We start from the raw sequence: 24,012 nt of genomic DNA on the forward strand, positions 1-24,012 counted from the left end.
CGCCACTGGTGCCCAACGCGCATGCGCGCCCAGCAGCCCCTGCGCGGAGCACGCCCGGAAGGACCCCCTAAGCCCCGCCCCGCGTGGGGCTGTCGGCGGCGATCGCCTGAACGCAGCGACGTCCGCAACCGGCACCGCCGAGGGCAGCCGTGCCTCCAGGGCCGGAGGTGATTGCGCGAGATCTGGAAGTTCTCGCGTGGCTTGGGCCGCAAGGCTTCTCGGGAGTGGTAGTTGATTGATACGATACCCCTTTCCCGCCTCGATCCAAGGAGCTTGCTGGGAAGCAGAGGCTGGCTCCTGGAGGCGGTCAGGAAGCCTAGTGGGCCTTCTTTTAATATTTATACATCGGAGCCGATGAATATTGAGTATTTTTGTATCAATATTTATGCATCAAAGAAACAAAAGTTTTATGCATTGAGCTATAGGAGGGGGGCCTCAGTTGGCCTCAAAGTCCATGTGCCCAGCCTCAATTTCCCTTTTTTTTCTTTCTTTTTTTTTTTGCGGTACAAGGGATGGAACCCAGGGGCATTCTATCTCCGAGCTACAGCCCCGGCCCTATTTTTTATTCTTTATTTTGAAACAGGGTCTCACTGAGTTGCAAAGGCCCTCACTAAGTAGCTGAGTCTGGCTGCGAACCCGTCCTTTGTCTCAGACCCCCAAATGCTGGGATTACAAGTATGCACCACCACGCCCGGCTTCCCATTTTGTGCAATATTAATAATGAGGTGTGCCTGATGTATAAGAAATAAATAGGTCTAGGTCAAGAGCTGAGCATGGTGGTTCACACTTTTAATCTTAGTACTTGGGAGGCTGAGACAGAAAGATCAGAAATAAAATCAGTCTGGGGGTGTAGCTCGGAGGTAGAATGCCTCAGGGTTCAATTGTCAGTACTACAAAAAAAAAGTAAAGAAATAGCTGGGCGTGGTGGCTACACTGGTAACACCATTCCTCGCGAGGCTGAGACTCGAAGACCTTGAGTTCAAGGACAGCTTGAGCAATAGTGAGACAAATCTCATCAACCTACCCTGTTTCAAAATAAAAATAAGATAGGTTTGGGAGTGTGGCTCGACCGTAGAATGCCCCTGGGTTCAGTCTTCAGTAACCAGAAAAGTAAAAATAAAAGGAAACAGGAAAAGAAAGGAAAAGTAAAATATAACTTTAATATAAAAAACCTGGCGCTAAGTACCTAAATCTTTACCGCCCAAACCAGTTCTCTTTCCCAGGCCCTGTCTCTCTCAAATTTCTGAGAAATCTGTAGATCCTAGAGTTAACTGAAAGACACCATAATCGCCCCATGCATTAACAAGACAGATATTTTATCTTGAGAAGCCTATAATTTATTACGCTCTCCACCTATCTATTAATCAGATAATAAAGACCTCGATCAGCCTGAGGACCCTAAGTGTGATCAAGCCACCAGGAACTACTGGATTGAGCCATCTTCCCTAGAGCCCACCAGGTCACCAGAAACTGCCTGGGGACCACCCGGCTGAGGTCAGCCTCACCCACCTCCTCTACCCACTTCTCCCGCAACGCCCCCATTAGAAAAGCGTCCTGCACGCTTCGAGAGGTCGCTGCCCTCTTGAGATGGCCGCCGGCTCTCCTGAATGTGCATCTCCGAAGGCTGCACCTGTCTGGGGCTCTGACTGCCACGTGCTAGAACTGTTTTCTGTTTTCGGTCACCTTAGCCAAACACCCGCTGATCCTGAGTTGATCCCGAGCTGTGAACCCATAATCGCCAAAATCCCTATTTTAGGGCCTGAACTGAGCATCTTGGGAAGAGTCTGGCTTCTGGCCCAGCCCCAGGGGCCTAGAACGTTCTCCCGCCTCTGCCGCCAGCCGGAGGATTCCCAGCCCCGTGCTGGGAGTAGGAGCACCACTCCAGATCCTCCATGTTACCCAGCCGAGACTTGCCTGGCCTCCGCTGCAGCCAGCCTGTCACTGAACACAGAAGTGTCGAAAGTTTATTCAGGAAGAAATAAACAGGAAGCAGGAGCCCCAGGTCTGAAATCAATCTCCCCAAAGATAAGGTTTAGGGGTACTTATGGGACAAAGACACAGGGTGGCTGGGGGTATGTGGACTGTGACCGGAGGGAGGGAAAAAGAGGTAGAGGGTAGTATCGCAGAGGACTCAACCTTTTTGCCACAGGCTGGGGTGAACCCCGGCGGCCCAGCACTTGCCTAGCACGTGCCAGTGAGACCCCGGGGTTCCTTCCCCAGTATTGCAGAAATCTCCAGGGTTCCATCTCCAGTGCCTCCAAAAAAAAATAAAATAAAAAGTAGGGATGGATGGGAGTGTAGCTAGGAGATAGACTGCCTCCAGGCCTCTCTAAGAAAAAGGCTGGGGTGTAGCAGAGGGAGACTGCCCCTAGGTGTGATCCCTCAATATCAGTAAATAGGCCTGACTGGTGACCCAGGTTTTAATCCCAGCATTGGGAGGCTGAGACCGGAGGATCACAATTTGCGGCCAGCCTCAGCTACTTAGTGAGGCCCTTTGCAACTCAGTGAGACTCTGTTTCAAAATAAAGAATAAAACATAGGGGTGGGGGTGTAGCTCGGAGGTAGAATGCCCCTGGGCTCCATCTCCAGTACCGCAAATAAATAATAAATAAATACCTCAAATTTAGCTGGGTATGGTGGGGCATGGGTGCAATCCCAGCACCTGAGAGTCTGAAACAGAAGGACTGCGGGTAAGCCAGGCGTGGTGGTGCACGCTTATAATCTCAGCATCTGGGAGGCTGAGACAGGAGGACCGAGGTTCGCGGCCAGCCTCAGCTACTTATTGAGGCCTTTTGCAATTCAGTGAGACCCTGTTTCAAAGTAAAGACTAAAAAATAGGGCAGGGGCTGTAGCTTGGAGGTAGAATGCCCTGGGTTCCATCCCCAGTACCACACACACACAAAAAAAAGGACTGGCAGGTTCAGAGCCACACTAGTGAGACCCTGTTTCAAAATAAAATATAAAATAGGCCTGAAGATGTACCCCAGAGGCAGAATACTCCTAGGATCAATCCCCAATACCAAAAAGAGGGCAGCCGGGCGTGGTGGCGCTCGCTCGTAATCCCCGCGCTTGGGAGGTGGAGACAGGAGGATCGAAGCCAGCCGTGCTGGCTTAGGAGACCCTGTTTCCAAATAAAAATATAAAATGGGTCTGGGAGCGTAGCCCGGAGGTAGAAGGGTTTCCAGGAACCCCAGTACCACCAAAAAAAAAAAAAAAAAAAAAGAGGGGAAAGGCGATGGAGGTCAAATTCCTCTGGGTTCAATCCAAGAAAGAAAGACAGGACACTCATGTGGTCTGAAGGTGGGATTTTGGCTCCGGAATGTCAAAGGTCACAGGTGGGGTACCGCACAGACCCATGGGAAGGGTCCCCGTGGTTTGAACTACTACTTTTTTAGTGTGTGTAGTATTGGGGATGGAACCCAGGGGCATTCTACCTGCGAGCTACACCCCCAGCCCTATTTTTTATTCTTTATTTTGAACCAGGGTCTCACTGAGTTGCAGAGGGCCTCACTAAGCAGCTGAGGCTGGCCGCGAACCGCGATCCTCCCTCTCAGCCTCCCGAATGCTGGGATGACAAGCGTGAGCCACCACGCCCTGCTGAACTACTTCTAAATTCCTAAAAAACAACCTAGTCATTCCCCAGCATCACGCCCTTTAACCCAGATATGATGTAATCAGTGACAAGGGAAAGGAGAGCCCATTGCTCAGCTGGGTGAACTTTAGAATTGATGATAAAAGCCGGGCTTGGTGGTGCAAACCTGTAATCCCTGCACTTGGGAGGCTGAGACGAAAGGATCCCAGGTTTGCAGCCAGCCTTAGCACTTAGCAAGACTGTGTTTCTAAACAAAGAAAAAAAAGGCTGGTGTTGTAGCTCAGAGGTAGACTGCCCCTAGGTTCAATCCCTCACCAAAAAATAAATAAATCGGGCGTGGTGGCACACCCTTGTAATCCCAGTACTTGGGAGGCTGAGACTGAAGGATCACAGGTTTGCAGCCAGCCTCAGCAACTTAGTGAGGGAGGCCTTGATTCCAAATGAAAAAATAAAAGCGGGGCTGGGGGTGTAACTTGGAGCTAGAACGACTATGGGGGGTTGGGGGTAAAGCCGGGCTCGGTGGGCACACTTGTCATCCCAGCATTCGGGAGGCTGAGACCGTAGGATTGCGGTTCACGGCCAGCCTCAGCTACATAGTGAGGTCTTCTGCAACTCAGTGAGATCCTGTTTCAAAAATAAAGAATAAAATATAGACCGGGCATGGTGGCGCACGCTTGTAATCCCCACGCTTGGGAGGCTGAGACAGGAGGATCGCACGGGTTCGAAGCCAGCCTCAGCTACTCAGCGAGGCTTCCAGCAACTTAGTGAGTCCCTGTTTCCAAACAAAATATATTAAATATATATATATGGCTGGAGGTGTAGTTTGGAGGTAGAATGCCCTTGGGTTCCAGCCCCAGCACCACACAAAATAAAGAACAACAGGTTTACCACACCCAGTGCCTGCAAGGTGTGGTGGTACATGCCTAGAATTCCAGTATTTGGAAGGCCAGGAGAGGAGGATTACAGGTTTGAGGCGAGATCCTGGTAGTTTAGCAAGAAAGACTCAGTTTCAAAGTTTAAATAAATGAGTTAGGCACGGTATTGTACATGTGTGTTATTCTAGTACTTGGGAAGCTTAGACAGGAGGACCGTAGGTTTGAGGACAGCCTCTGCTACTTAGTGAGGCCCTTTGCAATTCAGTAAGCCCCTGTTTCAAAATAAAGAATGAAAAACGGGGCTGGGGGTGTAACTCGGAGGTAGAGTGCCCCTGGGTTGAAACCATACACACATAAAGAAAAAAAGTGGGGGCTCAGAGTGTAGTTTGGAGGCCTGGAGGTAGAATATCTCTGGTTCAGTCACCAGTAACACATACACACACACACAAACAAAAGAAAATAAAACAGTGCTGGTATTTTGTAAGCATTCCTGAGATAAAGCCCGGGCTGCCAGATGTCCAGGAGGAGGTGTCTGGGCGGGGGAGAGGGAGCCAGGGCCAAAGGCCACTGGGCGGCCAAGTTGGACAAGTCCTGAGGCTTGAGCTGGGGATTAGCCAAGTGGACATCACTTGTGACCCAGAAAAAAAGGAGAAGCAGGGAGCCACGCCAAAACCTAACCAGGGCAGGATTATGGGGCGAAAGGAATGGTAGATGGGGCTGATCCTCAGAAGAACAGTGGCGGAGGGTTTGTTTTTGTAGCACTGGGGATTGAACCAGAGGCACTCGACCTCCGAGCCACACACCCAGCCCTATTTTTTTATTCTTTATTTTGAAACGAGGTGTCACTGAGTTGCACAGGGCCTCACTAAGTAGCTGAGGCTGAGGCTGTCCTGGAACAGCGATCCTCCTGTCTCAGCCTACAGAATGCTGGGATTACAAGTGTGCGCCACCATGCCCAGCAGCAGAGGGGTTTTATTTCTGTGTGTGTGTGTGTGTGTGTGTGTGTGTGTGTGTGTGTGTGTGAATGAGGATTGAACCCAGGAGCATTCTACCTCTGAGCTACAACTCCCACACCTATTTTCTTACTTACTTTGAGAAAGGGTCTCGGTAAATCCTTGAGGCTGGCCTTGACCCTGTGACCCTCTCGTCTCAGCTTCCCAAGTACTGAGATTACAGGCCTGTGTCTTCATGCCTGGCCAGATGGGGTTTTAAAATGGGAGAAAATGCCGGGCGTGGTGGCGCAGGCTTGTCATCCTGGCATTCAGGAGGCTGAGACAGGAGGATCCTGGTTTGAGGACACTCTCAGCTACTTAGTGAGGCCCTTTGAAACTCAGTGAGACCCTGTTTCAAAATAAAGAGTAAAAAATGGGCTGGGGTTGGGGCTCGGAGGTAGAATGCCCTGGGTCCATTCCCTAGTACCAAAAAAAAAAAAATAAATAAATAAATAAAACCTACTTTTATCCCCATAGTCAAAACTTTATTTAAAAATTTGAGCTGGGTGTGGTGGCGCACACCTGTAACCCCAGCATTCCGGAGGCAGAGACAGGAAGATCTCAGTTCATGGACAGCCTCAGCTACTTAGTGAGGCCCTCTGCAACTCAGTGAGACCCTGTTTCAAAATAAAGAATAAAAATTAAGGCTGGAGGTGTAGCTCGGAGGTAGAATGTCCCTGGGTTCCATCCTAAAAAAAAAAAAAAAAAAAAAAGTAGGTGAGGCTGACAGAAACCTGCAGTCCTCCTTTCTCAGCCTCCCAAGCGCTGGGATTACAAGCATGTGCCAACAGGCCTGGCTTATCAACAACCTTTACCCGGACATGTTTACTACAAAGTCAGATAAACAGCTCAAGCAGCTTGGGGGAGACTGCTGAGTCTCCCCCAAGGCTCTGATACCTCCTGGCCACACTGCTGCGTCACCCACGCAGCCCGCAGAGGGAAGGGGGCCACTTCCTGAGAAGGGAGGTGACCAGAGAGAGAACAGGCTCACCCTGCCAAGAGGCCTCCGAGAACCCTCCACTGCCCTGGAGGAAAACCTCAGACCTCGGGAACAGCCTTATGCAAGACAGGGATGGTGGCGCCCGGCCAGGAATGTCCTAGGTCATCTCTGGCAGGGTTGGGTCAGGGGCGGGAGGAGCCTCCTGGGGTCCCCTAAAGGACCCAGCCTCATCCTCACCTCCAACCCCCCTCTGCGGAAGTGGAAGGTCAGAGAAAGGGCCAGACTTAGGGTAACACACAGAGGTCCCCAGGTCAGCGGCCAGTCCCAGAGGGTGGACAGGCAGGCTGAGGAATTGTTTGACTGTGTTCCAGGACTGAGTAATCTTTCTGCATAGCTCGGGCCAAATGCCAAGTGCTGGAGACAGAGGAAAATAGCCAGGTGCAGTGTCCTGCACCTCCCCCTTCCAGCAGCCATTTTCCCTTCATTTATTCAGGTCCCAGAGGTGGGACTTCCGGGGTCAAATCTCACCTTCGGAACCATGGGCACTCACGGCACATGATGCTTGTGCAAACAGTAAAGGGACAAAGGATGCCTTAGAAGGCAGCCACCGCGCTCCCCAGCCCCGACTGACTTTGTTTACACCAAAGAGTTCGTGTGTGTGTGTGTGTGTGTGTGTATATGTGTGTGTGTGTGTGTGTGTGTGTGTTACTGGGGATTGAACCCAGGGACATTCTACCTCTGAGCTACACCCCCGGCCCGTTTTATTGTTTGAAAACAGGGTTTTGCTAGCCTCGGATCTCAGCCTCCTAAATACTCTGGGATTCCAGGCGTGTGCTGTTACATGATGCCCGCCCGGTTTCCAAACAGCCTTTTGGGAGGCGACCTTTTTGAGATTTCTTTTCGTACTAGGGACTGAACGACCAGGCATTCTACCTCCAAGCCACACCTCCAGCCCGGTTTAATTTACTCGGAAACAGGATCTCACTGGGTTGCTGGGGTCCTCCCTAAATCGCCGAGGCTGGCTTCGAACCTGCGAGCCTCCTGTCTCAGCCCCCCAAGTACCGGGGTTATTAACGTATGCCACCACGCCCGGCTCAATTTCCTGAGACTTCGGGCCCCCACCTCCAGCCGGGGGGTGGGGTAACTCCAGCGTCCTGGCAACCCGTCGCGCCACGGGCGACCGCGCGGGTAACTGTCCGCAACTCTAGCGGACTCCGGTTCCGCTCCGCCCCGCCCCGCCCTCGACGAGCATGCGCAGTTTCTGACACCAACAAACCCGCCCGCTCGGCCCCACCCCCGCCCGCCATTGGCTGACGCCGGCGCGCGTCTGCCGCCTCCGGGCGACCGACCAATGGGAGCGCGGCGGGGCGGGGCCGAGGGCGGGCAGGCGCGGCCCGCCAGCGCGTGTCCATTGGCCGGCTGGGCGAGGGGAGGAGCCGCCGGCTCTGGCCGCCGAGATGTTCCTGGGTCGCCTGAGTCGGCTGCTGAAGCCGGCGCTGCTGTGCGGGGCTCTGGCCGTGCCCGGCTTGGCGGGCACCATGGTGAGCGCCGCGCCGCCGCCCGTCCGCCGGGGCCGTTGGGGTGCGCGGGGTGGCCGCTGGGCGTCGGGTGGGGTCCGCGCCCCCACTGGCCCGCGCGGACGGGGGTCGCCCCGACTTGGCGGGCCGGGGTCCGGAGCCGGGATGGCGGCCGGGCCCGGCCGCGGCGTTGAGGACGGCGGGCGGGGCCGGCGTCGGGGCTCGGGCGAGCGGGCCGGGCCGGGCGGGCCGAGCCGGGCGGGGGCCCCGCCGCCCCCCGCGCTGCGTCACAGTCGGCGGCGCCGCCCCTGGGGCCTCCCGGCCTCGCGGGGCCCAGACGGGCGGCCATGGGCGGCTCGGCCGCGGGCGCCCCCTCTCGCTGCCGGCAGCGGGGCTGCTCCCCGGGCGGGCCGCGGCGCCCCGTGCCCCGGCGCCAGGCCCGCCGGGCCCACCGGGCCCACCGGCGCAGGGCATCCCGGCGGCGCCCGGCCAGCCCCCGCGGCCGCAGGACGGCGCGCCCTCCAGCCAGGGACTGCAGCCCCCGCTGCCCCGGGCAGGCGGCGCCGAGGATCGAGGACTGCGACAGCTGCGCGGACCTCCTGGACCTGGTGTGCGCCGCCGGAGACCCCGCCAGTGACCCCGCCAGTGACCCCGCCAGTGACCCCGCCAGTGTGCCACCTTCTGGGGGTCCCAGCCCCAAACATTTTTTTTTTTCCTTGGGTGTTTGGTAACTAGGAGTTGAATTTTAGGAGCATTCTACCCCCGAGCTACACCATCTAGACTCTTTTTTTTTTCCCCGGTACTGGGGATGGAACGCAGGGGCATTCTACCTCGGAGTTACACCCCTCCAGCCCTATTTTCGATCCTTTGTTTTATTTATTTATTTTACTTTATTTTTGTGGGTTCTGGGGGTGGAAGCCAGGGGCATTCAACCTCCAGGCTACACCCCCTGCCCTATTTTCTATTTATTTTGAAACCAGGTCTCACTGAGTTGCAGAGCCTCACTAAGTAGCTGAGGCTGTCTGCCAACTGCCATCCTCCGGTCTCAGCCTCCAGAATGCTGGGATTACAAGTGTGTGCCACCACGCCCAGCTTTATTTCTTGTTCTTTTTCTTTTGTGTGTGTGTGGTACTGGGGTTCCTGGAAGCCCTTCTACTTCCGGGCTACACTCCCAGACCTATTTTATATTTTTATTTGGAAACAGGGTCTCTTACGCCAGCGCGGCTGGCTTCGAACCCGCGCGATCCTCCTGTCTCAGCCTCCTTAATGCTGTGATTCTTTATTTTAAAACAGTGTCTCACTGGGCTGCAAACACTACTCAGGGCCTCACTGAGTAGTAGCTGAGGCTGTCCCTGAACCGCAATCCTCCCGTCTCAACCTCCCAAATGCTGGGATTACGAGCCTGCGCCACCGCACCCTGCGCCACCGCACCCGGCTCTAAAAACCTTTTCTGTGTTTTGTTTTGAAACAGGGTCTCGCTAGGTTTCTGAGAGTCTCACTACTTGCTGAGGCTGTTCTCAAACCTGCCGTCCTCCCGTCTCAGCCTCCCAAGCACTGGGATTACAATCTCGTGTCTTCAGGCCGGGCTCCAGCCTCTCTTCCGACCTCAGGGTTTCCTGTAGGCCTCCGCCGGCTCGCAGGAGGAGGAGCCGACCTTTTCCAAACCCCAGGGCCCAGGTTTCCTCTGAACCCGTTTGCCCGGGGTCCCTGCCGGCCCCGCGGCCGCTCAGCCCCCCTTACCTTGCAGTGTGCCTCCCGGGATGACTGGCGCTGCGCCCGCTCCATGCACGAGTTCTCAGCCAAGGACATCGATGGGCACATGGTGTGCCTGGATAAGTACAAGTGGGTGCCCGCCATGGAGGGGGCGTGTGTGCAGGGCACCTGGGAGGGGAGCCCTGACCTGGCCTGACCCCCCACCCCCAGGGGCTTCGTGTGCATCGTCACCAACGTCGCCTCCCAGTGAGGCAAAACCGAGGTGAACTATACTCAGCTTGTCGACCTGCACGCCCGATACGCTGAGTGCGGTTTACGCATCCTGGCCTTCCCCTGCAACCAGTTCGGGAGGCAGGTGGGTGTTGGCTGCCCCGGCGCCGGCGCGGGGCCGGGAAGGGGGAGCCGAGGCGCGGGAGCCAGGCGGGGCTGGGGTGCGCGCCCCCAACGCCCCCCGTTGCTGCTGCAGGAGCCAGGCAGTAACGAGGAGATCAAGCAGTTTGCTGCCGGCTACGACGTCAAGTTCGATATGTTCAGCAAGGTCTGTGTGAACGGGGACGACGCCCACCCGCTGTGGAAGTGGATGAAAGTCCAGCCCAAGGGGAAGGGCATGCTGGGAAAGTGAGTGGGGCCCTGGGGGGGAGGCGAAGGGCATGTTGGGAAAGTGGGGGGGGGGGTGGGAGGCCCCAGGGCCCCCGGCCGTGACTGATCCCTCTCCGCTCTGTTTTAGTGCCATCAAGTGGAATTTCACCAAGGTAAGGGCTGGTTGGGGTGGGAGAGGGGGCCCCGCCCGCCCTGGGCGCCCCTGGATGCTGACGCCTCTCCCGCCCGCCCGCAGTTCCTCATCGACAAGAACGGCTGCGTGGTGAAGCGGTACGGCCCCATGGAGGAGCCCCTGGTAGGTGCCTCTTGGGGAGCCCGCGCGTGGGGTGCCGGAGAGGCTGCGCCCTGACCCGCCTCTCCCCACAGGTCATAGAGAAGGACCTGCCCTGCTATCTCTAGCTCCACAAGCATGTGCCCCCACTGAGCCCCTGCCCACGTTCCTGGAGCCTTCTACCCGGCACCCATGACGGCCTGTCTGCAAACCAGCCCGCTGGTGGGACAGGCCCGAGAACCTGGCGTGCACCCGCCGGAGGAAGGTCCCGCGGCCCGTGGGCTCAGCTCAGTTCCTTGTGGAAATAAAACACAGAAATTCGGCAGCCTCGTGTCCTCCTGCCTGGGGTTCAGAGGGCCGGCGCCGGCCTGGGGGGGGGGGCAGCCTGCACTTCCCGGCAGATCTGGGTCGGCTGGTCACGGGCCTCGCTCATCCCTGAAGCCCAGAAGCCCAGCCCGCCGGGCGCGGGGGACGCTCCGGGAGGAGATGGTCCTCGTAAGTGGCTGCCCGTCCTGGCAAGGGTTTAGCCTGTGAGAAGCAGCTCTCCCTGGCCTGCGGGGCCTCTGTTTTCTCCAGTTCCTGGAAGTAGAGGTCCGAGTTGGGAGGTCAGGGCTGGGGGCACTGACTTGGGGTGCCCACACCTGCCCTTTGGGCCTCAACTGCCCCTTGGTGTGCTGGTGCTGTCTAGATGGTGTAGGTGGTCTTTTTTTTTTTTTTGGCGGTACTGGGGATGGAACCCAGGAGCTTTATACCTCAGAGCGACATCCCCAGCCCTTTTTTATTCTTTATTTTGAAACAGGGTCTGAGTTGTAAGGGCCTAAGTAGCTGAGGCTGGCTGCGAACCTGTGATCCTCCTGTCTCAGCCTCCCGAATGCTGGGATTCCAAGCGTGCGCCTCCATGCCCGGCCTTAGGTGGTCTATTATGAGCACTGGGCATGGGCCCTGGCCAGGAGGAAACAGTCAGTGCTAGGTGCCCTTGATAAGAAACTGACAGGACAGCTGAGCCCAGCTGCAGCCACTGCCCACCGGGTTGGGGATGGAACCCAGGAGCTTTCAACCTCCGAGCTACACCCCCTGCCCTATTTTGTATTCTTATTTTGAAACAAGGTCTCACTTAGTTGCACAGGGCCTCACTAAGTAGCTGAGGCTGTCCGCGAACTGGGATCCTCTGGTCTCAGCCTCCCTAGTGCTGGGATTATAAGCGTGCCCACCACGCCCGGCCTCCCACCCTCGTTGTGTACTGGGGGCTGAACCTGGGGGCATTTTACTCCCGGCTTCACCCCCAGTCAGGTTGTGGAGGGACCTCACTAAACGGCTGAGGCTGGCCTCCAACCTGCGGTCCGTGTCTGCCTCCTAAGTCCTGGGTTACACGCGTGTCACGATGCTGGATGCGTGGCCACGCCCCCTGCAATGCCCCAGGGAAGTTCAGCAGTGGTGGCTGGGGTCTGGAGGCCGAGCCCACCCTCGTTCCTCAGTTTCACGGGCTCCCATCCCGGGCAGCTGTGAGCCATGCTGTGGGGCGGGGGCCAGGCGCTGCCCAGGTCAGCACACACCGGCCCCAGGGCCACCGCGTGGGGCCAGGTGCCCGGAGGCGTAAGGGTGCGCGTCTTCTCCAGCCGAGCCCCACCTGTGCGCCAGGGCCAGTGGCTGGCCAGGCCTGGGGGAGCAGGGGCCTCTGCCCATCTGGCTCGTCGGTGCCACGCTGCCCCTGCACGCCAGCGTGGACTCGGGCCCACCCCCGAAGGTGGACGGATCAAGCAGCGATGGAAGTCGGCAAAAAGCACATGTATTTAAAAAAATCTCTTTACATATATACATTAGAATTCATTATAAATACACGTAGAAACCAGAAGGCCCACTGCCCGGATCCCAGGGCCTGGGAGGAGGGTGGGCAATAATTTAGGGGGGTTGCATATATTAACGGGGGTCTGCCCCGCGGAGCCCCCGAAGTCCTGGGGCCTGAGCACCGGGGTTTCCTGAGTTTCGGCTCTGGGGCCGGGCCGGCGGCCCTGGGAGAAGGCGGGCAGCCCGGGAGAGGGCCAGGGCGGCCTAGGAGTTGGGGAAGGGCGGGCTGAAGCGGATCACGCTCTGGCGCTCGCGGGCGGGCTCGGGCGCGGCGTGCAGGGAACGCAGCATGTCCTCCAACACCTCCTTGAAGTTGATGCCGCAGCCCTGGTGCGCCAGGTCGGCCGCGGGGTCCCGCGGGCCCAGCAGCGGCGCCAGGCCGAGGCCGGGGCCGGGCGGCGGCGCGGGGAGGCCGAGGCACGGGCCAGGTGGCGGGCTGCGGGTGAGGTCCATCACCGCGGGCGGCGGGCTGCGGGTGAGGTCCAGCAGCGCGGGCGGCGGGCGGCCCCTGCGCCTCACGTCGGCGTCCATGAGCCGCAGCTCCTGCAGCACGCGGCGCACGCAGGCCTCGGGGATCTTGACGCCTGCGGGCGGGCGGGAGGGTCAGCCCGCGCCGTGCCGCGCCCGGCGCCCGGCGCCCTGACCCGACTCACCCACTTGCTTCTTCTTGTCCTTTGTCTTGAGCCGCACGATCTGCAGGTAGCTGCTGCTGCTGACGTCGGCCATGACGGCGGCGATGCGGCCCCACACGCGCAGCAGCGCCCCGCACAGCATGTAGTGGTGGCGCAGCCGCAGGCCCTGGCCGCAGTCCTTGCCCTCCTGCACCAGGCGGCAGCGCTGGTTCCTGGGGCGGTGGGCGGTGGTGAGGGGGACCGGCCGCCATGCCTGCCCGCCCTCCCACCCTGGCCCAGCCCGCCCGCTCACCAGGCTGTGTGGCTGCAGTGGGTCAGTGAGAAGTCGTAGCTGCTCTCCCAGGCCTCCCGCGCCTCCTCAGCGCTCACCTGTGGACAGGGCGGTCAGCCTGGCCCGCGCTGTCCCCGCCCGCGCCCGCTGTCGCTACCCACCCGGTGGAACTTGCGGCGCAGGCCGTCCAGGGTCTCCAGCTGGCTCTGCCGGCCGATGTTGGGCTTGTACACGGTGAACTGCTTGCCGCGGCTCTGCTCCGCCAGGAGGCAGCTCGGCTTGTTGCCGCGGGCCTGCGAGGCGGGCAGTGAGCCGGTGCCCTGTGGTCCCCGGCCACAGCCTCCCGCCGCCCGCCGCCCGCCGCCCGCGAGCCCACCTTGTAGGAGAGGTAGAAGCCGTCGTGGGGGCCCGTCAGCTCCAGAGACTTGGCCAGCGCCTCCTCCCACCGCAGGCCGCGGTCCACGCTGATCTGCCAGGCAGGCGGGCGTTAGCGGGCGCGCAGGGGGCAGAGCCCGGGGCGGGCAGCTCCCCGCTCACCTTATAGAAGACCACCTGCCCGTCCTGCGGGTGCCCGGGGGCCAGAAACACCTGCTGGCTTTCCTCGTAGATCTCGTCGACGCCAGGGGCCAGGTCTGCGGAGACGACAGGGCAGGGTGGCAAGGGGCACCCGGGTGTGCCAGCCCTGTGCGCGCTCTGACACGGGGACCTCGCTGGACTGGTACTTGAGGCTGCCCAGCCCACGGGCGGGTTTTGCCCGGGTGAGCACAGTGGAGAAGACAGACGTGGGCGCCCACGTCACCTTGGGCCCAGCCAGCGTGCGCCGGGGCGCCCTGCTTGACAGCTGCCGCGCTTCTGAGCTAGGGTCAGCTAATCAAGTTCTCCTTCTGCGGGTCTGGGGCTGGAACCCAGGGCATCCGACCTCCGAGCTGCACCCCCCAGCCCTAGTTTTTCTTTATTTTGAAATGGTCTCACTGAGTTGCAAAGAGTCTCACTAAGCAGCTAAGGCTGTCCCCAAACCACGAACCTCCGGTCTCAGCCTCCCGAATGCTGGGATTACAAACGTGCACCCCCACGTGGGGCTTTTTTTTTTTTTTTGGTACTAGAGATTGAACTCAGGAGCATTCTACTTCTGAGTTACAACCTTAGCCCTTTTTATGTATTTCTAAGTTGTTGAGGCTAGCCTTGAACCTGCAATCTCAGCCTCCCAGGTACTGGAATTACAGGTATATATGCACCACAGTGCCCAGCTTCGGGGTTTTCATAAATAAAGTTTTATTGGCACATGGACCGACTGTTAGTAGCCATTGCTAAGAATGGTAGTGAATGTTAATTACAGAGACCACTAGCTCAGCAAAGCCGACACCCCCTGCTGGCTCTCTGGCTCTCATCAGAAAGGGTGTACGCCCCCGGGCTCGCAGCCCCCTCCTGTGGACTTGAGGAAGTCCAGGTGGCCGGGAGCGCGGGTGACCGGAAGCCACAGGCCATCAGGAGGGCCGCCCGCCGCGCTCACCCAGGATGCCCATGTCGTATCTGCCCTCCTTCTTGTCCATCTCGATGAGGTGGTCGAAGGTGTCGGAGAAGTACTGGAACAGCGCGTTCTGCTTGTGGACCTCCAGCCCCAGGATGCGGTTGAGGAACTTGGTGATGGAGCAGTCTGGGCGCAGTGGGGGCGTCTCAGGCTGGGCCGCCCCTCCTGCCCCTGCCTCCCCCCGCGCCTGGGGCTGGGGGCGCTCACCCTTCTCCATATCCAGGGAGCCGGACCGAGACTCCCGCCCTCCGATGCCGACAGACAGCAGGCCTTGCTTCATGTCTGCGGGGGGGGGGGGGGGCGGCGTGGCTGTGCTCAGACCCCAGGAGGCCCCAGCCCGCAGGCCCTGGCTCCCTCCCCACTGCCCTGGCCCACTTGGGGGGCTGGGGGCCCTCCCTGATGCTGGAACTGGGGGCTGGAGGCTTCTTGGGGGGTTTGGTTCCTTTCTTTCTTTTTTTTTTTTTTGGTATTTGGGAATGCCCCAGCCCTTTTCTATTATTTTTATTTATTTATTAGAAATAGGGATGGAACCCAGAAGCGTTCTACCTTAATGTTACGGTCCCAGCCCGAGGTTTTATTTTTATTTATTTTTAATTAATTTTTTTTGCGGTACTGGGGATTGAACCCAGGGGCATTCTACCTCCAAGCTATATACCCAGCCCTAAATATATATATTTATTTTTTGGGGGTACTGGGGATGGAACTATGGAACTCAGGGGCATTCTTCCTCTGAGCTATACCCCCAGCCCTATTTTTCATTCTTTATTTTGAAATGGAGTCTCACTGAGTTGCAGAGGACATCACTAAGTAGCTGAGGCTGTCCTTGAACCAAGCTCTTCCTGTCTCAGACTCCCAAATGCTGGGATGACAAGCGTGCGCCATCAAGCCCGGCTCTCATTCTTTGTTTTGAAACAGGGTCTCCCTAAGTTGTGGAGGGCCTCATTAAGTAGCTGAGGCTGGCCTCCTGTCTCAGCCTCCCAAGCACTGGATTACAAGTGTGCGCCACCACACCCGGCTTTATTTTTTATTTTGAAACAGGTCTTGCTAATGGCTGAGGCTGGCCTCACACCTCGTTTCAGCCTCCCACGCCCTGGGATTTCAGGCCTGCACCACTGCGCCCTGCTCTGGCCCTTTCATTCCTAGAGGAGTTCTGGGGAATAAGCCCAAACTCCACGCCCCGCCATCTGAGACGCTCTGGAGGCTGCTGGGGCGCACGGCTTCTTCGCCGTCCGCATTTCCCCCGGGCAGACACCTGTCCATAAAGCCAGCGCCTCGCCTGCGAGACCTGCCCTCCGCGGCCCGCCCTCCGCGCCCGCTCACCCCGAAAGAAGGCGGCGTCCCCCCCGGGGTAGCCGCGGGGCACCGGCACCTTGTCGTCGGTCTGGTTCAGGATGGCGGTGAGGACGCGGCCGAGGGCCCGGGCTCCGTACTGCGGGGGGAGCGTGAGTTGGGGGAGAGCCAGGTGGAGGCCGGCCTCCCGACCGGTGCTCCCCGGTACCTTGTTCTCGAAATTGTACTTGCTCAGGTCGCGGGACTCGGTGGCTCGGCGGTCTCCGTGGGTCAGGGCGCCCTGCGGTGGGCGGGCGGGGTCAGCAGGCCAGGCCCGCCCAGGCCCCGCCCACCGGGCCCCAGCCCCTAGACCCCGCCCACCCAGGTCATAGGCACGCCCCGCCCCGCCCACCCAGGTCCCAGCCCCTCGGGCTCCGCCCCTAGACCCCGCCCACCCAGGTCATAGCCCCACCCAAGCCCCAGCCCCTCGGCCCCGCCCCTCCAGGTCCTAGCCCCGCCCACCCAAGCCCCAGACCCTCGGCCCCGCCCCTCCAGGTCCTAGCCCCGCCCACCCAAGCCCCAGACCCTCGGCCCCGCCCCTCCAGGTCCCAGCCCCTCGGCCCCGCCCAGCCAATCTCGGCCCGCCCCGCCCCGCTCACCAGGCTCTCCAGCCGCTTGGCCACGATGGAGGCGAAGCGCCGCTCGCCGGCCAGCTCGGAGATGAGGAAGACGTACTCGGGCGCCGACACCTGGTTGGACCTGTGCGTGCGGCCTGCGGGCAGAGGGGCGCTCAGCGCGGCCCTGGGGGGGCTGCGGGGCCGGCACCTGGCTGGACCTGTGCGGCCTGCGGGCAGAGGGGCGCTCAGCGCGGCCCTGGGGGGGCTGCGGGGCCGACACCTGGCTGGACCTGTGCGGCCTGCGGGCAGAGGGGCGCTCAGCGCGGCCCTGGGGGGGCTGCGGGGCCGACACCTGGCTGGACCTGTGCGGCCTGCGGGCAGAGGGGCGCTCAGCGCGGCCCTGGGGGGGCTGCGGGGCCGACACCTGGCTGGACCTGTGCGGCCTGCGGGCAGAGGGGCGCTCAGCGCGGCCCTGGGGGGGCTGCGGGGCCGGCACCTGGCTGGACCTGTGCGGCCTGCGGGCAGAGGGGCGCTCAGCGCGGCCCTGGGGGGGCTGCGGGGCCGACACCTGGCTGGACCTGTGCGGCCTGCGGGCAGAGGGGCGCTCAGCGCGGCCCTGGGGGGGCTGCGGGGCCGACACCTGGCTGGACCTGTGCGGCCTGCGGGCAGAGGGGCGCTCAGCGCGGCCCTGGGGGGGCTGCGGGGCCGACACCTGGCTGGACCTGTGCGGCCTGCGGGCAGAGGGGCGCTCAGCGCGGCCCTGGGGGGGCTGCGGGGCCGGCACCTGGCTGGACCTGTGCGGCCTGCGGGCAGAGGGGCGCTCAGCGCGGCCCTGGGGGGGCTGCGGGGCCGGCACCTGGCTGGACCTGTGCGGCCTGCGGGCAGAGGGGCGCTCAGCGCGGCCCTGGGGGGGCTGCGGGGCCGGCACCTGGCTGGACCTGTGCGGCCTGCGGGCAGAGGGGCGCTCAGCGCGGCCCTGGGGGGGCTGCGGGGCCGACACCTGGCTGGACCTGTGCGGCCTGCGGGCAGAGGGGCGCTCAGCGCGGCCCTGGGGGGGCTGCGGGGCCGGCACCTGGCTGGACCTGTGCGGCCTGCGGGCAGAGGGGCGCTCAGCGCGGCCCTGGGGGGGCTGCGGGGCCGACACCTGGCTGGACCTGTGCGGCCTGCGGGCAGAGGGGCGCTCAGCGCGGCCCTGGGGGGCGGCGGGGCCGCGGGCTCACCGAACTGCTGGATGGCGCGGTCGGCGCTCCAGGGCAGCTCCAGGGTCATGTGCACGCGGCGCCGCTGGTTCTGGACGCGGCGGTCGGCCTGGAGGGACACGCCGGAGCTGGACGCTTCGGAGATGATGGCCACGAGCTGCGGGGCGGGCGGCGGTCAGCGGTCAGCGGTCAGCGCCGGTCGCGGGAGCAGGGCCCGCCCCGCGCGCAGCCCACCTTCTCGCCGCTCATGAAGCGCTGCTTCTCCTTGAGGTTCACGTGGTCGATGGACAGGCCCTGCTCGGCCCGCGACTCGAAGGCCACCGTCCCGTCGGGCCTGGACACGACGCGGCCTTTCCTGCCGGTCATCTGGGGCGGGACAGGCCCGAGGTCGGTGTCAGTGGCCCGGCCCGTCGGGTCCGTGGACACCGGCCGGGCAGGTGTCAGGGTGTTGGGGCTGGGGGCCCCCAGGGCAGCCTGCACCCAGGCTGCGTCCTGGGCTGGCCGGGCACGGAGTGGCCAGCAGGGGCCCAGAGCTCACCTCCGCCACGCGCTCGGGGCCCCCGAGCTGGTGGATGAGCTCGTCCAGGGTGTTGACGGGCAGCTCTCGGCCCAACGCCCGCACCTTGGCCAGCAGGTCCTGCTTCAGCCGGTCCACCCGCTCCAGGAGGGCGGGTCCCTGCAGGTCCCTCTGCGGGGGGCACAGGGCACCTGTGGAGCAGAGGGTCAGGGTGGGCCTGGCCAGCGGCAGGGGCAGCCGGAGGCGAGGCCCGCCGCACCGGGGCATTGCTCTCCCATGCCTACAAGACCTCACCGGGTCTAGGCTCAAACTGCCACCCTGAAGCCGAGAGGGTCTGCCTCTGATGGGCCATGTGGCCCTGAACTCACCCGGGCCTCAGTTTCCCTATCTGTAAAGTGGGCATACCAATCCAGGAGGCTGAGGCAGGAGGATTCAGAGTTCAAGGTCAGCCTTGGGGTTTAGGGGGGCCTTGGCAACTGGGAGTGTATCTCAGATGTACAACACCCCTGGGTTCAATCCCCAGTACCAGAGAAAGGAGCCGGGCGTGGTGGCGCACGCTTGTAATCCCAGTACTTGGGAGGCTAAGACAGGAGGATCGCAGGTTCAAAGCCAGCCTCAGCAGCTTAGTGAGACCGTTTCCAAATGAAATATAAAATAGGTTTGGAGTTTCCATCCCCAGTGCCCCCCCTACACACAAAATCCTGGTATTTGAGAGGCTTACATAGGAGGATTGTAGGTTCAAGGCCAGCCTCAGCAATTTAGGCCCACAGAGGTAGAAAGCCTCTGGGTTCAATTCTCAGTACAAAAAAAAAAAAAAAAAAAGCTGGGGTATATCTCAGTGGCAGCTCACTGCACTCCTGGGGTTCTAGCCCCAATATCACAAATTATAAACAGATAAAGTTGCCGGGCGTGGTGGCGCACACTTATAATCACAGTATTCGGGAGTCTGAGACCGGAGGATCGCGGTTCGCGGCCAGCCTCAGTGACTTAGTGCGGCCCTCTGCAACTCAGTGAAACTGTTTTAAAAAAAAAGAGTAAAAAATGGGCCTGGGGGTGTAGCTCGGAGGTCGAATGCCCCTGGGTTTCATCGCCAGTACTGAAAAAACAAAAACCAAAACCAGAGCGGGCACAACTGCAGTGCTACCCGAGGGGGCGGCAGGGCAGGCTGGCTGGCGCGGTGGCCGTGCCCAGCACCGGGAGCCCAGCCTCGGCGGGGTCCTAACCCTCACCTCGGTCATCCACGGGGGCTTCCACGATGACCACGTCGTCGTCCAGCAGGGACTCGGGCGAGGAGTTGAAGTCGCTGTCCAGGCCGGCGTCCGACTCGGTGCTGCTGTCGTCACTGATGCGGATCACGCCGGCCCCCTCGAGCGCCAGCCTGGGGGCCTTGGCACCCCGGCCCCGCGGCCGCCCTGCAGGGAGGGGCTGGGTCACGGAGGCGGGACGGAGGCGGCCAGAGAGATGCGGGGCGCCAAGCAGAGAAGGGGCGTCCTGGGGAGCCCTCCGTGGGCCGCGGCTCCGCCAGGGCTCTGCTGTCCAGTGCGGGCGGCCTGGGGACCTGTGCGAGCCCGGTCGCCTGGGTCCTCCTTCCTCGACGCCCGGGTAACCAAACTCGTCAGGGTGAGGTGGAACGGGGCGACATTGTTTTTACTACTACTACTACTACTACTACTACTACTACTACTACTATTATTATTATTATTATTTTGGTAGCAGGGATTGAACCCAGGGGCATTCTTTTCTTTTCTTTTTTCCTTCGCGACACTGGGGTGGAAGCTCCAAGTCCTTGGAGGCACTGTACCTCTGAGCTGCACCCCCAGCCATATTTTTATCTTTGTTTTATTTTTTTGGGGTGGTACTGGGGTTGAAACCCAGAGGCTTTCTACCTCCGGGCTATACTTCCAGACCTATTTTATATTTTATTTGGAAACAGGGTGTAAGTAGCTGAGGCTGGCTTTCAACCTGTGATTCTCCTGTCTCAGCCTCCCCAGCGGCATGCGCCACCACCCCTGGCTTTATTTTTATTTTTGAAACAGTATCTCACTAAGTTACTGAGACTCTCACTACTTGCTGAGGCTGTCCTTGAATCTGCGATCCTCCTGTCTCAGCCTCCAGAGTGCTGGGATTACAAGTGTGTGGCCCCATGCCTGGCTAAGGGGCACCTTTATTTTATTTTTTTATTTTTTGGTGGTACTGGGGTGGAACCCAGAGGCCTCCTACCTCCGGGCTATACTCCCAGAGCTATTTTCTATTTTATTTGGAAACAGGGTCTCACTAAGTTGCTGAGAGCCTCACTAAGCAGCGGAGGCTGGCTTCGAACCTGCGCGATCCTCCTGTCTCAGCCTCCCAAGCGCGGGGATTACAAGCGTGCGCCACCACGCCCGGCTAAGGGGCACCTTTAAAACCCACGGCCTCATCTTCCCACCCAGAGAAGCCTGGTGAGGCCCCTCAGGCACAGGAGTGCTCACAGGCACCCTGAAGGCTCCCCTCGAGGGACTGCGGGAAGGGGCCTGGGGACCCCCTGCCCTTCGGGCCCCCTGCAGGCCTGGCCGTGGGGGGCCAGGTCCTATGTCCAGGGTGGAACTCGCGGAGTCCCCTTGGCTTTAGCCGGGCTTCCTGCCATGAGCGGGGAGCGCACGCCTCCTCTGGCTGCGATGGCCACTTGGGGTCTGGGGGCGCTTTCTGGGGCCCAGCCCTGTCTGCCCAGCGGGCGTGGGGAGCTCTTCCACCTGAGGAGTGCGGGCTAGGAGGTGGCGCGGCGGCTGTACTTTTGCCAGTGGGCAGCCCTGGGCGGCTCCAGGTCAAGACCTCTTGCAGCCTGTGCCGGGCCCAGCGGGGAGGGGGCTGCCTGTCCCCTGAGCTTCCCTACGGGGGCAGCCCTGCGGAGCCACTGGACCAGCTCTGGCGAGGGCGGGGAGCGGGAAGGCCCTGCATCCTGGGCAGCCCGGCAGAAAGCAGAGGCAGTGGGCAGCGGCAGCAGAGGCAGAGGCGGGGCGCTTACGTCTCCTCTTACTGCCGGCTCCTCTGTCCCGCCTCCTTCTGGTTGAAGGAAAGTGCTTCTGAATTAGCGACAGGAAGACACCTCTGCAAGGAGAAGGAGGTCGTGCTTGGCCCTGCAGCTGTGGGGGACCGGGGCTGAGGATGGGCAGGGCCGGGCCCACTGCAGAAGACTGGCAGGCGTGGTGGCAGCCCGGGACGGGAGCCGGGTGAGGGAGGTGCTGGGGGAGCCCTGGGTGGGCGCAAAGCTAGGAGAGTGGCAGGGAGCCTGCCCGGGCGGGCTGAGGCCAGTCCTGACCCGGGCGGGCAGGCTGGAGGTTGTGGGGCCGTCCAGGAGGACCCCGCAGAGTTCTACAGAGGTGGCACGGCTACTTGGGGTCAGGCCTCTTCACACCTGAAGAGGGCTGGGGCCACCCAGGCTAGGTTTTTCTGGCATGAAATTAAAAAAAAACAAACCCAAATGCCGAGCTGGGCTTCTAGCTCTGGGGCTGGCGCCTGAGCACAGCCCCTGGCCCGGTCCTGCCCTGGGCTGCCGTGAGGGGAGCTACCCCCACCTGCTCCCCGAGTGTGCCCCGGGGGCGCTGTGCTACCCGCCTGTCCCCCTCACTCACTCGGCGGCCGACACGAAGCAGTCCAGGCGCCCCTCGTTCTCGTCCAGCACCTCCCGGGTCCGCGCCTCGCCCGTGGACTGCAGCCCGATGACCACGCACTGCGGCACAGGGGCCCTGAGCTGGCTCTGGGGGGCTGGCTCCTACCCGCACTCCGTCTCCTCCTGTGGGGCCCTGGCTGTCCCCCACCCCCGGCTTCGAGCTCAGCCTGCTGCCCCGTGGTCGTGGTCTCCATATATACCCCTTCTGCCCACCCTGCCTGACCCATCTGGCTGGGTGCCCGACGCAGACCTGGGTACCATGCCCTCACAGGGAGCACCCTAAGGTCCAGCCCTGTGGCCTGCTGCCTCTCCAGAGGACCAGGAGGAGGTGGCCTAGCTCGAGGCTCTGCGGGAGGAGAGACTGCGGGGATGGGGTGGCCCCTGGCCAGGCCACCGCCTGCCGGCGGACGCCGCCTGGCGTACCTTGTCTCGGGCCAGCTCCTCGCGGGCCAGCTCCACGAGCCGGCGCACCTTGGCCGCAATGCAAAGGTATTTGAAGAAGCGCTGGTGGGCCGACCAGAACTGGCCCCAAAGGGCCTTGCGTGACTCCAGGCCGATCCAGTCCGCTGCCTGCTGGAACACGTTCAGGGCCTCGGCCCACTGCAAGGACAAGAGGGCCGGCTGAGCACCCAGCTGCCCCCGCCAGCGAGCCCCAGCGAGGCCTCCCAGGCCAGACTCAGCAGCTTAGCAAGACCTTAGCGACGGGGCTGATGGCGCGCGCTGGGAATCCTAGGACTCGGGAGGCTGAGACAGGAGGATCGCAGGTTCGTGGCCAGCCTCAGCTACTTAGGCCCTGATTCAAAATAAAAAAACAGGGCTGGGGTGTAACTCAGAGGTAGAATGCCCCTGGGTTTAATACACAGTGCCAGAGGGAAAGAAAAAAAAAAAAAAAGAAATAGGGCCTCGTAAGTTGCTGAGGTTGAATTTGAACCTGCAATCCTTCTTTCTCAGTCCCCCCAAGTACTGAGATGAGAAGCGTGTGCCACCACGTTCAGTTCTCCACATTATTATTATTATTCCAGTACTGGGCATGGAACCCAGGGGATTTCTGCCTCCAAGCTACACCCCCAGCCCTAATTTTTATTCTTTATTTTGAAACAGGGTCTCACTGAGTGACAGAGGGCCTCACTAAGTAGCTGAGGCTGGCCGCGAACCCTGATCCTCCGGTCTCGGCCTCCCGAGTGCTGGGATGACAAGTGTGCACCACCACGCCCGGCTTCATCCACCTTTTTAAATTGTACATTTCAGTGGCATTCAATACACAGTCAGAGTTGGGCAACCACCATCTCCGTCTAGTATCAGGACGCTGCACCACCTCAAAAGAAACCCAGGAGCCGGGTATGGGGGTGCAGGCCTGTAACCCCAGCCTTTGGGAGGCTGAGACAGGAAGCTCAGAGGTTCATGGCCAGCCTCCGCAATTTAGGGAGGCCTTCAGAAACATAGTGAGACCTGTTTCTAAATAAAAAATAAGCCAGGCGTGGTGGCGCACACTTGTAATCCCAGTGCTTGGGAGGCTGAGACCGGAGGATCACGGTTCATGGCCAGCGTCGGCTACTTAGGCCCTTTGCAACTCAGTGAGACCCTGTTTCAAAAGAAAGAACAAAAAATAGGGCAGGGGGTGGAGCTCGGAGGTCGAATGCCCCTGGTTCAATCCGCAGTACACAAAATAAATAGATAAAAGCTGGGCGTGGTGGTGTGCGCCTGTAATCCCAGAATTTGAGACACCGAGACGGGAGGGGACAAGTTTAAGAGCAGCCTCGGCAACTTGCTGAGACCCTGTGGCCAAAAGATCAAAATGAAATAAGATAGTGCTGGGGGAGTAGCTTGGAGGTAGAGCGCCCCTGGGTTCCACCCCAGTGCCACAAAAATAAATAAATAAATAAATAAATAAATAAATAAATAAATTTAATTGGTCTGGGAGTGCAGCCTGGAGGAAGAAAGTCCTTGGGTTCCATTCCCAGTACCACACACACACACACAAAAGGAAT

General features: G+C 60.4%; 2 protein-coding genes across 2 annotated transcripts in view; one reads left to right on the forward strand and one right to left on the reverse strand.

Annotated features, from left to right (window-relative positions):
- Positions 1-7,856: 7,856 nt before the first annotated feature.
- On the forward strand, positions 7,857-10,825 carry GPX4 (glutathione peroxidase 4; the record flags this gene model as incomplete). Its single annotated transcript, XM_080712647.1, has 7 exons — positions 7,857-7,940; positions 9,664-9,758; positions 9,840-9,984; positions 10,096-10,247; positions 10,357-10,381; positions 10,465-10,524; positions 10,596-10,825. 7 exons carry the CDS (start codon positions 7,857-7,859, stop codon positions 10,626-10,628), a joined length of 594 nt encoding a protein of 197 aa, XP_080568773.1. The 3' UTR covers positions 10,629-10,825.
- Positions 10,826-12,549: 1,724 nt separating this feature from the next.
- The window catches only part of SBNO2 (strawberry notch homolog 2), a gene marked incomplete at both ends in the record, with an annotated part of 29,740 nt that continues 18,277 nt past the window's right edge, over positions 12,550-24,012 (reverse strand). The window contains 18 exons of the mRNA XM_080713167.1: positions 12,550-12,929; positions 12,999-13,189; positions 13,270-13,346; positions 13,410-13,541; positions 13,625-13,717; positions 13,786-13,880; positions 14,759-14,902; positions 14,984-15,058; positions 16,097-16,205; positions 16,275-16,346; positions 16,705-16,817; positions 17,883-18,018; positions 18,096-18,227; positions 18,400-18,569; positions 19,608-19,790; positions 21,380-21,462; positions 21,987-22,084; positions 22,448-22,624. Coding sequence (XP_080569293.1) covers positions 12,550-12,929; positions 12,999-13,189; positions 13,270-13,346; positions 13,410-13,541; positions 13,625-13,717; positions 13,786-13,880; positions 14,759-14,902; positions 14,984-15,058; positions 16,097-16,205; positions 16,275-16,346; positions 16,705-16,817; positions 17,883-18,018; positions 18,096-18,227; positions 18,400-18,569; positions 19,608-19,790; positions 21,380-21,462; positions 21,987-22,084; positions 22,448-22,624 — 2,460 coding nt within the window. The remainder of the gene's footprint in view (positions 12,930-12,998; positions 13,190-13,269; positions 13,347-13,409; positions 13,542-13,624; positions 13,718-13,785; positions 13,881-14,758; positions 14,903-14,983; positions 15,059-16,096; positions 16,206-16,274; positions 16,347-16,704; positions 16,818-17,882; positions 18,019-18,095; positions 18,228-18,399; positions 18,570-19,607; positions 19,791-21,379; positions 21,463-21,986; positions 22,085-22,447; positions 22,625-24,012) is intronic.

This window comes from Muscardinus avellanarius (genome assembly GCF_963383645.1).
Source record: "Muscardinus avellanarius genome assembly, chromosome: 16".
NCBI lineage: Eukaryota > Metazoa > Chordata > Mammalia > Rodentia > Gliridae > Muscardinus > Muscardinus avellanarius.